Here is a 17,016-nt window from a genome sequence, read left to right as displayed (position 1 = left end):
CTAAGACATGGAGAGTCCACAAAGTAATTCCAATTACTAGTGGGAACCAATACCCAAGCTAGAGGACACAAAATGAACAGGGAGGGAGAAAAAGGCAGGAGGACTTAAACAGAAGGCACCACTGCTGAAAGAACCTTTCTCCCAAAAGAATCCTCAGCCGAGGCAAAAGTATCTAATTTGTAGAATTTGGAAAAAGTATGCAGAGAGGACCATGTTGCCGCCTTGCAAATCTGTTCTACACAAGCTTCATTTTTGAAAGCCCAAGAAGAGGAGACAGCCCTAGTGGAATGAGCCATAATTCTCTCTGTCCAGCAGTCTCATAAGCCAAATGAATCAAACTTCTCAACCATAGAGACAGAGTAGTAGAAGTGGCCTTCTGACCCTTACGTTTACCAAAGAAAACAACAAACAGGGCAGAAGATTGTTGAAAATCTTTAGTAGCTTGTAAGTAAAACTTTAGAGCCCCCACAACATCCAAGTTATACAAATGTCGTTCCTTATGAGAAGAAGGATTAGGACAAAAAGAAGGAACAACATTTTCCTGATTAATGTTTCGATCACCTTAGGGAGAAAACCCAATTTAGTATGAAGGACCGCCTTATCAGCATGAAAAATAAGGTACGGGGAAATCACACTGCAGAGCTGAAAGCTCAGAAACTCTGCGAGTGGAAGAAATAGCATGAAGAAACAAAACCTTCCAAGATAACAATTTAATATCAACAACATGCATAGGCTCAAACGGAGCCTGCTGCAAAACTTTAAGAACTAGATTAAGGAACCACAGGGGAGCAACAGGTATAGACACAGGCCTGATTCTAACATCTGACTTGAACATCTGGTAAGTCTACCAGATGTTTGTGTAAAAGGATAGATAATGCAGAAATCTGACCCTTTAGAGTACTGACCGATAAACCCTTCTCCAGGCCATCCTAAAGAAAAGAAAAAATCCGGGGAATCCTCACCCGTCTCCTGGAGAATGCTTTAGATTCGCTCCAATAAAGATTTTTACGCCATATCTTATGGTAAATCTTGTGAGTAACAGGTTTTCAAGCCTGAATCATAGTTTCAATGAACGCTTCAGAAAAAACATGTCTAGACAGAACTAGGCGTTCAATCTCCAAGCGGTTAGCTTCAGAGAATCTAGGTTTGGATGGAGGAAAGGACCCTGAATTAGAAGGTCCTCTGAGGTAACATCCAAGGAGGTAGAGATGACATCCTTACCAGATCCGCAAACCAGATTCTGCAAGGCCATGCAGGAGCTATTAGGATCACAGATGCTCTCTCCTGTTTTATACAAGCAATGACTCGTGGAAGGAGAGCAAACTGAGGAAACAGATATGCCAGAGAAAACCTCCAAGGAACTGCTAGGGCCTCTATCAGAACGGCCTGAGGATCTCTTGGCCTTTAACCATACTTTGGAACCTTGGCATTTTGGTGGGACACCATCAGATCCAACTCTGGAACCCCCCAATTGAGGGTTATCTTAGAGAATACTTCTGGATGGAGAGCCCACTCCCCAGGACGAAAGGTCTGTCTGCTCAGAAAATCTGCCTCCCAGTTGTCCACTCCTGGAATGTGGATGGCAGATAGAAGACACTTGTGGGCTTCTGCCCACTGCAGAATCCAAGTCACCTCCTTCATGGCTAATGAACTCCGAGTCCCTCCCTGGTGGTTGATGTAAGCCATTGAGGTGATGTTGTCTGACTGGAATCTGATAAACTGGACTAAAAACAGTTTAGGCCACACCACTAGGGCATTGAAGATACCTCTCAACTCCAAGATGTTTATGGGAAGAGAGGACTCTTCCCGAGACCACAGGCCCTAAGGCTTCAGAGGACCCCAAACATATCACCAGCCTGAAAGGCTGGCTTCCGAAGTCACAATCTCCCAGGAAGGTCTCAGAAAGCAAGTGTCCCAAGACAGATGTTCCTGTGACATCCACCATGAGAGAGAGAGTCTCTTGTTAGAAAGTCCAGATTTATTCTCGTCTGAATGGTCTCTGTTCCACTGATGGAGCATAGAAAGTTGCAGCAGTCGCAGATGGAACTGAGCAAAAGGAATGATGTCCATGGATGCCGCCATCAAACCAATCACCTCCATGCATTGAGCTACAGATGGATGACAGATAGACTGGAGAGAAAGGCAGGAAGCAAGAATTTTGGATTTTCTGACCTCAGTCATGAAAATTTTCATGCAGAGGGAATCTATTATTGTCCCTAGGATGGACATAGATGGAATTTTTTCCAAATTCACCTTCCACCCATGGGAACATAGAAAAGACAACAACATCTCTGTATGAGATTTTGCAGTTGAAAAGATGACGCCTGAACCAAAATGTCATCTAGATAAGGCGCCACTGCAATTCCCTGGGATCTGATCACTGCCAATAGTGCTCCCAGGAACTTTGTGAATATTCTGGGAGCTGTGGCAAGACCAAATGGAAGGTCAATAAACTGGAAATGCTTGTCCAGAAAGGGTTAACAGAAACGAAAGGTTCAGAGTCATCTAACGTAGCTAGGACCTCCTTCAGTAGTAACGGGAGGTGCTCAAGCTTAAATCAAGAATTCACTTCTTCAGATTCTAAAGATTTTTCTGCTAAAGTGTCAGAGTCTGAGATTTCACCTTTAGAAGCTACTGAAGAATTTTCCTCATCAGACAATTGAGAAATATTGGCTAATGCCGTCTTAGAGGGGTCAGAAAACTTAGTAGCAGGCAAATGTTTAGATTTCCTCTTACGCTTTCCCGAAGTAGGGAAAGCAGATAAAGCCACTGACACTGCTGAAGTAATCTGAGCTCCGAAATCCAGAGGTAAATAAACACCCCAAGGAGTTTGAGAGGACACAGAAGGCACAGTATGAGACACAACTAAGGCTTGGGAAGCATGAGGAGAAAGTTGCGGCATGTCACGCACAGCAAAATCCTGAGAAACACTTGGCTCAGAAGGGAGAATCTTTTCTTTAAATTTTTACATTTTTGCTAAACATGAGGAACAAAACTGCATTGGTAGAGCAATCTGATTCTCTAAGCATAGCAAACATTTATCCAGAGGGATAGGCTGATCCTGTTCAGAGTCCATAATACAAGGAGAGGTCCCACTAGCAATAAACAAAACTGGAACTAAAATAGAAAATTAAAAATAAATCTTTTTCTTTCTTTATTGTAAAAAATAGTAAATAATGAAGAGCAAAATAATAATGTAAATTAACTTCAGACAAACTATCTGAAGTTCCTACCGGAGCAGTGTTGAAATCCCACTAGCAAGCAGAAGGTCTGAGAATTGTCAGGTAAATAAATCTAGAGCCACTGAAGATAGTCCAATCGGTGAATAACAAAGCCAACACCTCTCTTCAAACTGCAGACTGACTTTCTGAGCTCACAAAAGTCTGCTTGGTAAAACCGGAACTGCGGAGGACACGTGAGTGACTGTGAACAGAAACTGCGTAATACAGGCGCGAAAAAAAACCAAACAAACTGCTGCATAAGCTTTTAAAAGCCGTTTGTTCCCACGGCTGTATAAGCTAATAAAAACTGTTAGCTCCCTCTGTTGGTGAAAATAGAAATCCAGCAACAAAAATAAAAACTCCCACATATGTGTCAATATAACATTAATAAGCCACATATACCGCCAAGAATTTAGGAGATTAACCCTTAAACTCTCATCCTCATACCTAAAGTGCCAACTATTATCAATGACCCAATAAAAATCTACTCCAACACTGTACCCCAAGACAGTAGGGTAACTCTGTCCCATAATGAGATCCACTTGAGTGCTGTCCTTTCTAACCTAGAAAAGAAGAGACACTTACCTGTGGATCTGGCTGCAGGGCAGAAAGCAGCTACATAGGTGTGGCAGGTACTGTCATGGCAGGCTCCCTGTCATGGACCTGTAGTAAGAGAAAGATCAAAGTAAAGTAAGGACTACCTCACTGCCTTCTAACTGCTAAAAGCCACAACTACTCTTACTCAACAGTATGACGTGGGCACAACTAGACCCCAGTCCTTGCTTGCAGGGAAAAATACCCATAAAAGGACAAGGACAGCCTACAGGGTATGAGAGGATGCCACTCCTCACAGAGACCTGTAGAAAAAAGAAAGAACAGAGTAAACCTACTCTGGCTTTCTGTACCATGAACATCAAAAATGTTAGGAAAATGCAGCAAGGACCACCTTACAAGTTCCTAACTGCTTTAAAGCCACTACTACTCTACTGAATAGATTAACGTGGACTACGGCTAGACCCAATCTTTGAAAGAACAGAGTAAACCTACTATGGCTTTCTGAAATAATAAATAATAAAATTCTTGCTTGTAGCGAAAGAAATCCAATTTTCTTTAGACACCAAAACTTCACCTCCTCCATTCACCAAGGCAAAGAGAATCACTGGGGCTTGTTAAGTGATACTTAACAGCTTTGCTGTGGTGCTCTTTGTCTCTTCCTGCTGGCGAGGAATGATATTCCCCAACAGTAATTGATGACGTTGTGGACTCACCATATCTTAGGAAAGAAAGGACAAATTATCTTCAGACACTGACTTTGCACAACCTCCATTGACAGAGGCAAAGAGAATGACTGGGGATTATGGGTAAGGGAAGTTATGCTTAACAGCTTTGCTGTGGTGCTCGTTGCCTCCTCCTGCTGGCCAGGAGTGATATTCCCCAACAGTAATTGATGACGTTGTGAACTCACCATATCTTAGGAAAGAAAGGACAAATTATCTTCAGACACCGACTTTGCACAACCTCCATTGACAGAGGCAAAGAGAATGACTGGGGATTATGGGTAAGGGAAGTTATACTTAACAGCTTTGCTGGTGTGCTCTTTGACTCCTCCTGCTGGCCAGGAGTTGAATATTCCACTAGTAATTGTAATGATATTGTGGACTGTCCATGTCTTAGTTTCTCTGGTTTTACTATTTATAGGTATGTGTTTGAGTAAATTGAACATTTTTATTTTATTCTATAAACTACTGACAACATTTCTCCTAAATTCCAAATAAAATATATTATCATTTAGAGATTTATTTGCAGAAAATGACAACTTTTCAAAATAAAAAAGATGCAGTGTTTTTAGTTCACATTCATTTTTAAACAACACAATACTAATGTTTATCTTTGTGAAGGATGCATTAATCAAGCAACAAGTTATCCTTGCTTCCTTCTGCTCTGACAACGTTCCCCAACTCTCAGGACAATGCTCCATGCCACACAGCCTGGTCTACCAAGATGTCTCCAAACCTGAACTCCATTGAAAGTCCCTGGAATGTGATCAAGAACAAGATGGATGGTCACAAGCCATCAAACAAAGTTCTGCTTGAATTTTTGTGCCAGGAGTGGCATAAAGTCACCCAACAGCAATATTGAAGACTGTTAGAGAGCATGCCAAGATGCATGAAAGTTGTGTTTGAAAATCAGGGTTATTCCACCAAATATTGATTTCTGATAAATTTGATAATTTAAAACATTTTTAGTTTGTTGTTTAAAAATGACTGTGAAGTTGCTTTCTTTGCATTATTTGAGGTCTGAAAAATATGCTTACCTGATAATTTTCTTTTCTTCTGTACGGGGAGAGTCCACAGCTGCATTCATTACTTTTGGGAAATACAGAAAGTACAAAACCTGGCCACCAGGAGGAGGCAAAGACACCCAAGCCAAAGGCTTAAATACTCCTCCCACTTCCCTCATCCCCCAGTCATTCTGCAAAGGGAACAAGGAACAGTAGGAGAAATATCAGAGTGAAATAAGGTGCCAGAAGAACGGAGAAAAAAGAATTTAAGGCGACCCACAGAAAAAAACGGGCGGGGAGCTTTGGACTCTCCCCGTACAGAAGAAAAGAAAATTATCAGGTAAGCATCATTTAAGTTTTTCTTCTTAAAATGGGGAGAGTCCACAGCTGCATTCATTACTTTTGGGAAATCAATACCCAAGCTTATAGAGGACACTGAATGCAAATGGGTGGGAATAAAAAATGTGGCCCTTTCTGATGGTACCACAGCCTGACACAACCCGGATTCCTGATAAAAAAAACTACTTCAACAGAAGCAGGAAGTACAAAAAATGGAAAGAGGATAAGGTAATTGCCCATCAATTAGAACCATAAGGATCCCATTTAAAGATCACTCTAAATTCTGGACTCCACTGTGCACAAAAGCCTCTGAGAAGACAAAAGTCCCACTCTCTAGAAGTACACAAATAAAAACCTTTTCCATGAACAATGGCAAGAGAAACAACAAACAAACTCCCACACCACATCCTCCCTAGCTAAAAGAAGGAAAGAATCAGATAAGAAGGTCCGAAAGAACCTCCAGAAACAATCCCTGAAGATTCAAGGACAAAACAGAGAGAGATGCCCCTAGCATAATTTGAAAAAGAGTGGCTACCAGGCTTCAAGAGGACAAAGTCACATAGAAAATATGCTACCAACGAAGGAGAGCAAAGAAAGGAAAAATTCCAGATCACCTCCTACATGGATCCAAAGGAACGAAAGTAAAGTCTTAACTGGAACCGAAGTCCCGGAAATACAAAAGGACAAAAAGGTAGAACAAGACTACCTTAACATAGACAGCTAACTAGCACAGAAAAAACCCCAGGAGCAGAACAGGAATGGAATAGGAACATCCATTTACACCAAAAATGAAAGCTGCAGGCTTCCATTGGCTAGGCAGTCAGACTAAACTTCAAACCATAATAACTAGCCAAACAAGTAGCTAGCAAACTTGCACAGGACATTCCTGGAAAGGAATAAGAGAAAAAACTCAGAAAGCAGGGTGGACCAACTCCCCCCCTACTAGAAAACGGGGTAAGGGAGGTCAACACTCTGATCAATAAGGAAGAACCAACTACCCGCTAAGGAAAGGTTCCTGAACCAAACTGCAAGGCCTCCCTTAACTAAGGATCCTTCAGGAGACAAGATACGTGGTCGATGCCCAAACAGAGCAGTCAGAATTCCTGACCCCTACTCCAATCAAACAGTCCTATCACAGAAGTGACTGTCAATGTCCCAAGGACAAAAGAGATTAAAAAATCCCAGCATCACCAAGGCCCAGAGATCAGATAATGAAGCTCCAACCACGAGTTCCTAAGAAAAAAAAAGCAGGAAGGAGGCACCGACACCCAGAGAGACTAAATCAGGATCCAGGATACCTATCCTTATTACCCCTCAGAAACCCGAAGGGAGGGTACACTGCAGACAGGAGAAACCCTCAACCCACTGAACTCCTAGGGGGGTAGTTATCAACATGTCTATTTTACCTGTCTTCGCCGGCCCAATACGCCCGCCTAAGCTCGCCTCACATCGCCGCCGCGGACCTGCAAAAATTCGCCAAAGTTATCAAAAAAGCTGTCAAAAAGCCACGCACCAAGTACGGGGCGATGAGCAGCGGATTGTGAGAGTTATCACTCAACCGATCTCGCTGCTCTTCGGCTTTTTTACAGCTTTCTTGCTAGCCTGTCACTAAGCACCCACACTAAACTACACTGTTCTACCCCCTATACCGGCGCCCCCGGAGCCCCCCGCAACTCAATAAAGTTAGTAACCCCTAAACCGCCACTCCTAGACCCCGCCGCAACTCTTATAAATGTATTAACCCCTAAACCGCTCCCGGACACCGCAGCAACCTACATTATACCTAGTAACCCCTATCCTGCCCCCCCCTATACAGTCGCCCTCTATAATAAAGTTATTAACCCCTATCCTGCTGATCCCGCACCTCGCCGCAACTAAATAAATAGTTTAACCCCTAAACCGCTGCTCCCTGACCCCGCCGCAACCTATATTAAATTTATTAACCCCTATCCTGCCCCCTACACCGTCGCCACCTATAATACATTTATTAACCCCTATCCTGCCCCCCACTACACCGCCGCCACTGTAATAAAATTATTAACCCCTAAACCTAAGTCTAACACTAACCCTAACACCCCCCTAACTTAAATATTAATTAAATAAATCTAAATAATATTTCTATTATAAACTAAATGAATCCTATTTAAAACTAAATACTTACCTATAAAATAAACCCTAATATAGCTACAATATAAATAACAATTATATTGTAGCTATGTTAGGATTTATTTTTATTTTACAGGTATATTTCAATTTATTTTAACTAGGTACAATAGCTATTAAATAGTTATTAACTATTTAATAACTTACCTAGCTAAAATAAAGAGAAATTTACCTGTAAAATAAAAACTAACCTAAGTTACAATTGCACCTAACACTACACTATACTTTAATAAATTATTCCTATTGAAAACTAAATACTTACCTGTAAAATAAACCCTAAGATAGCTACAATAAAATTAATAATTACATTGTAGCTATCTTAGGATTTATATTTATTTTACAGGCAACTTTGTATTTATTTTAGCTAGTTAGAATAGTTATTAAATAGTTATTAACTATTTAATAACTACCTAGCTAAAAGAAATACAAAATTACCTGTAAAATAAATCCTAACCTAAGTTACAATTAAACGTAACACTACACTATCATTAAATAAATTAAATAAATTAAATACAAATAACTACAATTAAATAAACTAACTAAAGTACAAAAAATAAAAAAAGCTAAGTTACAAAAAATAAAAAAATAGGTTACAAACATTTAAAAAATATTACAACAATTTTAAGCTAATTACACCTAATCTAAGCCCCCTAATAAAATAACAAAGCCCCCAAAATAAAAAAATTCCCTACCCTATTCTACATTAAAAAAGTTCAAAGCTCTTTTACCTTACCAGCCCTTAAAAGGGCCTTTTGTGGGGCATGCCCCAAAGAATTCAGCTCTTTAACCCCCCCCAACATTAAAACCCACCACCCACATACCCCTAATCTAACCCAAACCCCCCCTTAAAATAACCTAACACTAATCCCCTGAAGATCATCCTACCTTTAGTCGTCTTCACTCAGCCGAGCCACCGATGGAACTGAAGAGGAGATCCGGAGCGGCAGAAGTGATCCTCCATGGGGTGCTGAAGAAATCTTCCATCCGATGAAGTGATCCTCCAGGCGGCGCTGAAGAAGTCTTCTATCTGGACGATGTCATCTTCCAAGCGGCGCTGAAGAAGTCTTCTATCCGGGCGATGTCATCTTCCAAGCGGGGTCTTCAATCTTCATCCCGCCGACGCGGAACATCCTTTCCCGACGGACTACCGACGAATGAAGGCTCCTTTAAGGGACGTCATCCAAGATGGCGTCCCTTCAATTCCGATTGGCTTATAGGATTCTATCAGCCAAATCGGAATTAAGGTAGGAAAAATCTGATTGGCTGATTGAATCAGCAAATCAGATTGAAGTTCAATCCGATTGGCTGATCCAATCAGCCAATCAGATTGAGCTTGCATTCTATTGGCTGATCCGATCAGCCAATAGAATGCAAGCTCAATCTGATTGGCTGATTCAATCAGAAATAATGATTTGTTCCAGCCACCAATAATTAAAAGACCTTTATTTCTTCATTAATGGGGTCTTAGACAAACATACAACGTTTCAGACCTGCTATAGGTCCTTAGTCATGTATACATGACTAAGGACCTATAGCAGGTCTGAAACGTTGTATGTTTGTCTAAGACCCCATTAATGAAGAAATAAAGGTCTTTTAATTATTGGTGGCTGGAACAAATCATTATTTCTACTTGGAGTGTTTACAGGATAAGGCAGATCCTGGGTTCCGTGTCCCACAAGCCACATATCTGTTGGTGCTGTTTTCCACATTTTTCTTTGTGGCTGATTCAATCAGCCAATCAGATTTTTCCTACCTTAATTCCGATTGGCTGATAGAATCCTATCAGCCAATCGGAATTGAAGGGAAGCCATCTTGGATGACGTCCCTTAACGGAGCCTTCATTCGTCGGTAGTCCGTCGGTAAAGAAGGATGTTCCGCATCGGCGGGATGAAGATTGAAGATTGAAGACCCCGCTTGGAAGATGACATCGCCCGGATAGAAGACTTCCTCAGCGCCTCTTGGAAGATGACATCGCCCGGATGGAAGACTTCTTCAGCGCCGACTGGAGGATCACTTCATCGGATGGAAGATTTCTTCAACGCCCCTAGGAGGATAACTTCTGCCGCTCAAGATCTTCTCTTCGGTTCCATCGCTGCTCGGCTGAGTGAAGACGACTCAAGGTAGGATGATCTTCAGGGGATTAGTGTTAGGTTATTTTAAGGGGGGTTTGGGTTAGATTAGGGGTATGTGGGTGGTGGGTTTTAATGTTGGGAGGGGTTGTATTTTTCTTTTACAGGCAAAAGAGCTGAATTCTTTGGGGCATGCCCCACAAAAGGCCCTTTTAAGGGCTGGTAAGGTAAAAGAGCTTTGAACTTTTTAAATTTAGAATAGGGTAGGGCATTTTTTTTATTTTGGGGGGGTTTGTTATTTTATTAGGGGGCTTAGATTAGGTCTAAGTAGCTTAAAATTGTTGTAATATTTTTAAAATGTTTGTAACTTAGCTTTTTTTATTTTTTGTACTTTAGTTAGTTTATGTAATTGTATTTAATTGTAGTTATTTGTAGTTAATTTATTTAATTAATTTAATGATAGTGTAGTGTTAGGTTTAATTGTAACTTAGGTTAGGATTTATTTTACAGGTAATTTTGTATTTCTTTTAGCTAGGTAGTTATTAAATAGTTAATAACTATTTAATAACTATTCTAACTAGCTAAAATAAATACAAAGTTACCTGTAAAATAAATATAAATCCTAAGATAGCTACAATGTAATTATTAATTACATTGTAGCTATCTTAGGGTTTATTTTACAGGTAAGTATTTAGTTTTCAATAGGAATAATTTATTAAAGTATAGTGTAGTGTTAGGTGTAATGTAATTGTAACTTAGGTTTGTTTTTATTTTACAGGTTAATGTCTCTTTATTTTAGCTAGGTAAGCTATTAAATAGTTAATAACTATTTAATAGCTATTGTACCTAGTTAAAATAAATTGAAAGATGCCTGTAAAATAAAAATAAATCCTAAGATAGCTACAATAAAATTATTATTTATATTGTAGCTATATTAGGGTTTATTTTAAAGGTAAGTATTTAGTTTTAAATAGGATTAATTTAGTTCATAATAGAAATATTTTTTAGATTTATTTAATTAATATTTAAGTTAGGGAGGTGTTAGGGTTAGTGTTAGACTTAGGTTTAGGGGTTAATAAATTTATTACAGTGGCGGCGGTGTAGGGGGGGCAGGATAGGGGTTAATAAATTTATTATAGTGGCGACGGTGTAGTGGGGGGCAGGATAGGGGTTAATAAATGTATTATAGGTGGCGACGGTGTAGGGGGGGCAGATTAGGGGTTAATAAATTTAATATAGGTTGCGGCAGGGTCCGGGAGCGGCGGTTTAGGGGTTAATACATTTATTATAGTTGCGACAGGGTCAGGGTGCGGCAGTTTAGGGGTTAATATGTATAGAGTAGCTTGCGGTGGGCTCCGGGAGCGGCGGTTTAGGGGGTAATACATTTATTATAGTTGCAGCGGGGTCAGGGAGCTGCGGTTTAGGGGTTAATATGTATAGAGTAGCTTGCGGTGGGCTCCGGGAGTGGCGGTTTAGGGGGTAATAACTTTATTTAGTTGCGGCGGTGTAGGGGGGGCAGATAAGGGGTGTTTAGACTCAGGGTACATGTTAGGGTGTTAGGTGTAGACAGCTCCCATAGAAATCAATGGGATGTCTGGCAGCAGCGAACTTGTACTTTCGCTATGGTCAGACTCCCATTGATTGAAAACCAGGTACGCTGGGCCGTAAAAGTGCCGAGCGTACCTGCTAGTTTTTTGATAACTAGCAAAAGCAGTCAGATTGTGCCGCACTTGTGTGCGTAACATCTGGAGTGACGTAAGAATCGATCTGTGTCAGACTGAGTCCGGCGGATCGAAGCTTACGTCACAAAATTCTACTTTTGCCGGTCTCTAGCCTTTGAGAACTAAGGCGAATCAGCCTCACCACAAATACGCTGCAGAATTCCAGCGTATTTGAGGTTGACGGCTTGATAACTAGGGCCCCTAGAGTCAGATGAGGAAAACTACCTCAGGAGGAGCCAACTGGATAGGCGCAGTGGACCAGATCCTTCCAAATAGAAGGAAAACGATGAAACCCAGGAATATTCCAGTAAAGAATTTCTCAGGAAAACATCCTCCATTTCTCCAGAAGAGAGAAAAAGAACCGCCCCAGTAGGAGCAAGGAGATTTCCCCTGGACCGGGAAAACAAGCCTGCTACTGAAAAATGGACCCCCAAAACCAGGTGCCTGATCCAGACCAAAAACCCTGCGGAACAATCACAAAGTTACCTGGTAATGAAATTTGCACCAAAGTTGATGCATGCCATACCCCCATGGGGTCTTGAACTCTGATCTCTCCTGACGAATCCCCGTGGCTGTCCACTCAGCCACAAAAGGCCTCTAAGATAACAACCACAAAGTCTGAAGACAAAGGAAGGGTCCAAAAGAGATCAGAACACCATGATTGAGAGAATATGACAGTCTCTAAAGATCCAGTCTAGATCAACCCTCAGAAACCTACAGCTCAAGGAATTAACGAATGACCGAGCATCCTAAAACTCCTATCGTTTGACTGCAAGAGAGACTGCATAACAATCCCCCACATCCCCAAGTATATAGGATCTAAAAAGGGATACTACGGGACAAAAACGGTCCCTAAGAACCTAGTCTCTGCAACCAAATGACCGAAAGTCCTACCCCAAAAAGGCAAGGGAAAGCGAAAAGCATAGCAATCCTCAAAAAAGAGGAGAGACACACTAGCGAAAGAGATCTGAAAATTGGACAATACAATCCAATAATCACCCCCTACCCAGGTACTGGAGATATTCAAGCAGTCATCTGATACTCCCCCCTCGAAAGGGAGGACTCTAGCACCTGTCTAAGGACCTACAGAACTAAAAACATACTGCTATAGCAGATTTCTTAATCCCAGCAAATCACGTAAGCTATGCAGGGACAAAACACTTAGTATCGAGTGCGACAAACATTGGACGCCCCACCAAGACGAAATAACGTAGGACCAGCCTGATATCTAGGATAGAAAGACCTCCTATAACTTGTAGAACAAGAAAAACAACCTCTTAACAAGAGGTAAGCAAACTTAGTACCCAAACAGGACCAGCCTGTTGTCAAGGATACAAAATGTCTGATATAACCTCAAAGGAACAGAGTAAACTAGTACCCAACCAGGACCAGCCTGCTGACCAGGGTACAACCGAACTGTTCAAGGGCTAACTAAAAGTTCTAAACCCTAGCAGGACTAGACTAAACAAGTGAGATCATTTAGTAATGGGCAGTAATACTTGCAATACACTAAATGCAAGCCTGTCAGTGGTCCTGCTGTGTGATCACCCCACACTGTGTAGAACACATGGTGCTTACATTGCTGTGTGGCTTGCTCTGGGGTTATTTAGCTCCCCTCCGCAGAAATAGGACTATTGCACTTTAAGTGTGTGAGACTCTGTGACAGAGGAGGAGTCTAAAGCCCAAAGGCAACCATTCAACCCTTCATTGGTTTTAATTTGCTTTCATTAACCAAAGTGTATCGATTATATAGATATAAATACTGTGTGTGTGTATATATATAAAACAATATTAATTGTGAGTGGGGGCGGGGGGGGGGAGTTCCCACACTTTTTTTTGTAGGACTTGACCCCTGCTTGTGTGCAAACAATAGCACTCCATTCATAACCTATCCCTAAATAATTACTTAGCTGAAGAAGAAAATATGAACTTCAAGCTTGTAAATTTTATAGACAATCAATGCATATAGTGACGAAATAAGAACAGTACATGCAACAGTACATGCAACATTTCAAAAAGTCATCTATTACACAGTTTTTGAACCATATGATGTATAAACTCTTTCAGTCATCTCAGAGATACATACAGAGAATGACTATGATGGATCAGTCAAATCAAACTAATGAACTCTATACTGTATTATTCTATTAAGACATACATCAAATTCACAGGATTAGCTATTTCAGGCACATTATGCACATCAGATATGCAGACATTACACATAATCACATTCTATTGTGCAGAGATTAGTATATAGAAATTATAAGATTTCATGAAGTTGGTTGGTATACATTGGATAGCGTAATGCATGAGCAGTTTGTATCTGAACTATAAAAAAATATTAAATCATAAGTTATTCTCAAATTAGTATTGTTATTATCTACAGGGTGGATGTTTTCTCTACAGCAAGACCACAGACACAGCCCCAATGCCATGACAAGGCCCTGTGTAATAGGGTTACCAAACCTTTGTGGACACTAGACAGCCAGTCACGCGATCCATCTTCTGATGTTTTATATAATGTTCACCGGAGCCAACTGTCACTGACTGTGCAGGATACATCTAACTACAGGAGTACAACACCTTCATCCCGTGAGGATGAATCACCCTCTGAGAGTTCAGGGGAAGATCACTGGGTTCAGCATCCTACCACTGTTCTCAGGACATCTCTGTACCCAGCAAATTCTGGATTTTTAGTTTGACACAACAAAGCAACATGAAGATATCAAATGCTTAACAAAAAAAACAAAAAATAAAAGGAGACCTGGACCTACATTCATTTAGAGTTGAGAAGACTCTTCTAATGTCTTGATGATCTAAAGCTCTCCGCTCTGGTGAGATTATCTAAGAATTCTTGTCAAAACGGAAAGATCCCTCAATTTTAGAAAGGCACATGAGAGACGTTTATCTTGCAATACAGGGTTCTGGGTGTGAAAGAAAGACACATACATTTCAGTATAATTCTCGAAAAGCACTCAAAGGTGTTGCATAATTTCTCTCCATGCGGTGAGTTTTGATCATCAGACCCTAAGTAAGAAGTCTTTCCAGTTACCATACTATGGAGATGATTCATAAAACTGTGGAGAAAGCTCTCTTTCTTTAGTGAATTTGCTCTAAAGAATAAAAAATATAGAGAAACTTTAGTCTAAAGTTATCTAGGCCACCAGACTAGTTAGATATAATCTTTGATTAGTCAGAATTATAATTTGTATAATGAATAATAATAATGAAATCTGCAGCTATTACTTTATTTGTTCTTTGAAATATCAACTATTTGTCTCTCTTTAATAAAGTTTTTTCTGTTTCTAGATAGTAATTTTGATTTAAAGAAAAGCAAGAATAACCACATACCATTAATGCACTTACTGATTTCAAGCCACTTGTTGAGAATTACAAAGCAACATTCCTAAAGAAGTGATTATGTGATAATTGCAGAATCATTTATATAAAGATTTTACATATTGAGATTTGTTTCAGAGTTAGTCCTAAACTAAAACATTTTCATTTGTACACACAAACATTGTAACGCAGACCAGATGTTTTTTTTATATTGATTTCAAAGTTATTCCAATCAATAAGACAATTGAGGGTTAGATTACGTGTGCAGAGTGCGTTAAAACCACTAGAAGTGCATTCAAAAGTTTGCTGCTCATGTTACAAGTTGAAAATAAAAATCCCATTACCCCATAAACTTCAATGATGCTGAAAAAGTTGTTCCAAATCACGATTGTTTAAAAGTGCAACATAAGAAGATAATACTGCATATTTCATAATCCAGTGTTCTACGCGTAGCAGAATATGTTCTATTTATTCTTAAAAAGATATTTAAATATATATCTGATGGATTTTTGCACAAATATTTATTCCTATATAAAAATATAGCATGATTATATATAGGTATAGATATATACAGATATATAAATATATAAATAGGAATATCTATTTTAAAATGCATAGAACATATTCTGATATGCGCAGAACATTGGAATGTATAATATTCACCGTACAAACACGGTTATGAATATTGCATAAATATGTTTTTTCATGTTTTCATCTACTTGACTGCAAAGGGCTCCAATGCACTTATATATACAGGTATACCGCCCCTCATACAGCGGGTTAGGGACCAGAGCCCCGCTGTAAAGTGAAAACCGCCTTAAAGTGAAAGAAGGCGGTTTTAGCTTTCTTTTCACTTGCCAGTGTGTTTAAAAACTTGAAAACATGTTTGAACTAACATATATTAAGGGTGCAATAGTGCTACGTTTAGTTTAACACTAGCACAGTACAGTATTTAATTAGTATTCAATGAAAACTGTACCTGTAAAATAGTGACAATTACTATACTACAATTTGCCAGACTATAGCACTGAGACACAGATTGCACTGTAAGATAAAAAACACACAGCGCCCACCGATTCAAGGTAGCAAACAAACAATTTATATGCGCAAAGCAAGCAAAAGTTGCACTCACAAGATAGCAGTGTTTAGATAGCGTATCATAGACGTAAACACAGTCCTTCGTGACTCCAATAAATCCGGCATGGAATTCAGGTCTCTTATGTGTGTGTAGATTTTACCTCATAGTCCCCACTCTAGAGCTCTATGACACAGTCTTTAACAGCAACTCCCCTGGATAACTTGATGCCCAGTATCTCCAGATCTCTTAGCTAGACGCTAGTAATTAGATGCTGTGCGTTACTTCCACAAATAGGCCGTCACACAATTATCCGGATACAGTCTATGTAATGATATACTGCCACTAAATTAACCCTAAAATTACCCTACGCGTTTCATTTGCAACAAGCAAACGTCATCGGGGTGTTCATTCCAAAACTTTTCTATAAGCTTCAAACAAAAATTGTAATTTAAAATACCTATACCGGAAGTAAGAAAACGCCGGTTAGGATAGCTACACAAATTTCTACTGGGTCCTACTGACCCATTCTTTTCCTTTCCACATATCGTATTAAAACAATTTTAAAACTTTCATTATAATACACATTTACACATTCCACAGTAACAGCATAAAGGGCTATGCAATAATGATAATGATAGTGATAATGGGTCTTAATGGAAACAATTCGATTCACAAGTGCATATTCAAAAAAATTTGTAGGTGATTTTTGATTAATTCTAAGATAAACAATACATGTGACAATTCATGTGATATTCCTTCAACAATAAATAATAAAAGAAAGTTAAAATTAATAATATATACTACA

The 17,016-nt window shown here is 39.7% G+C and overlaps 1 protein-coding gene across 1 annotated transcript in view; it reads left to right on the top strand.

Moving 5' to 3' along the window:
- The window catches only part of LOC128664776 (immunoglobulin superfamily member 11-like), a 107,542-nt gene extending 93,046 nt beyond the window's left edge, over positions 1–14,496 (top strand). The window contains exon 7 of the mRNA XM_053719582.1: positions 14,181–14,496. Within this exon, the coding sequence (XP_053575557.1) occupies positions 14,181–14,496 (316 nt within the window). The remainder of the gene's footprint in view (positions 1–14,180) is intronic.
- Positions 14,497–17,016: the final 2,520 nt, after the last annotated feature.

Source organism: Bombina bombina, chromosome 1 (genome assembly GCF_027579735.1).
Source record: "Bombina bombina isolate aBomBom1 chromosome 1, aBomBom1.pri, whole genome shotgun sequence".
In the NCBI taxonomy this organism is placed as follows: Eukaryota; Metazoa; Chordata; class Amphibia; order Anura; family Bombinatoridae; genus Bombina; species Bombina bombina.
The sequence above is the reverse complement of the archived record's forward strand: the minus strand, read 5'-3'. Positions and strand labels throughout refer to the sequence as shown.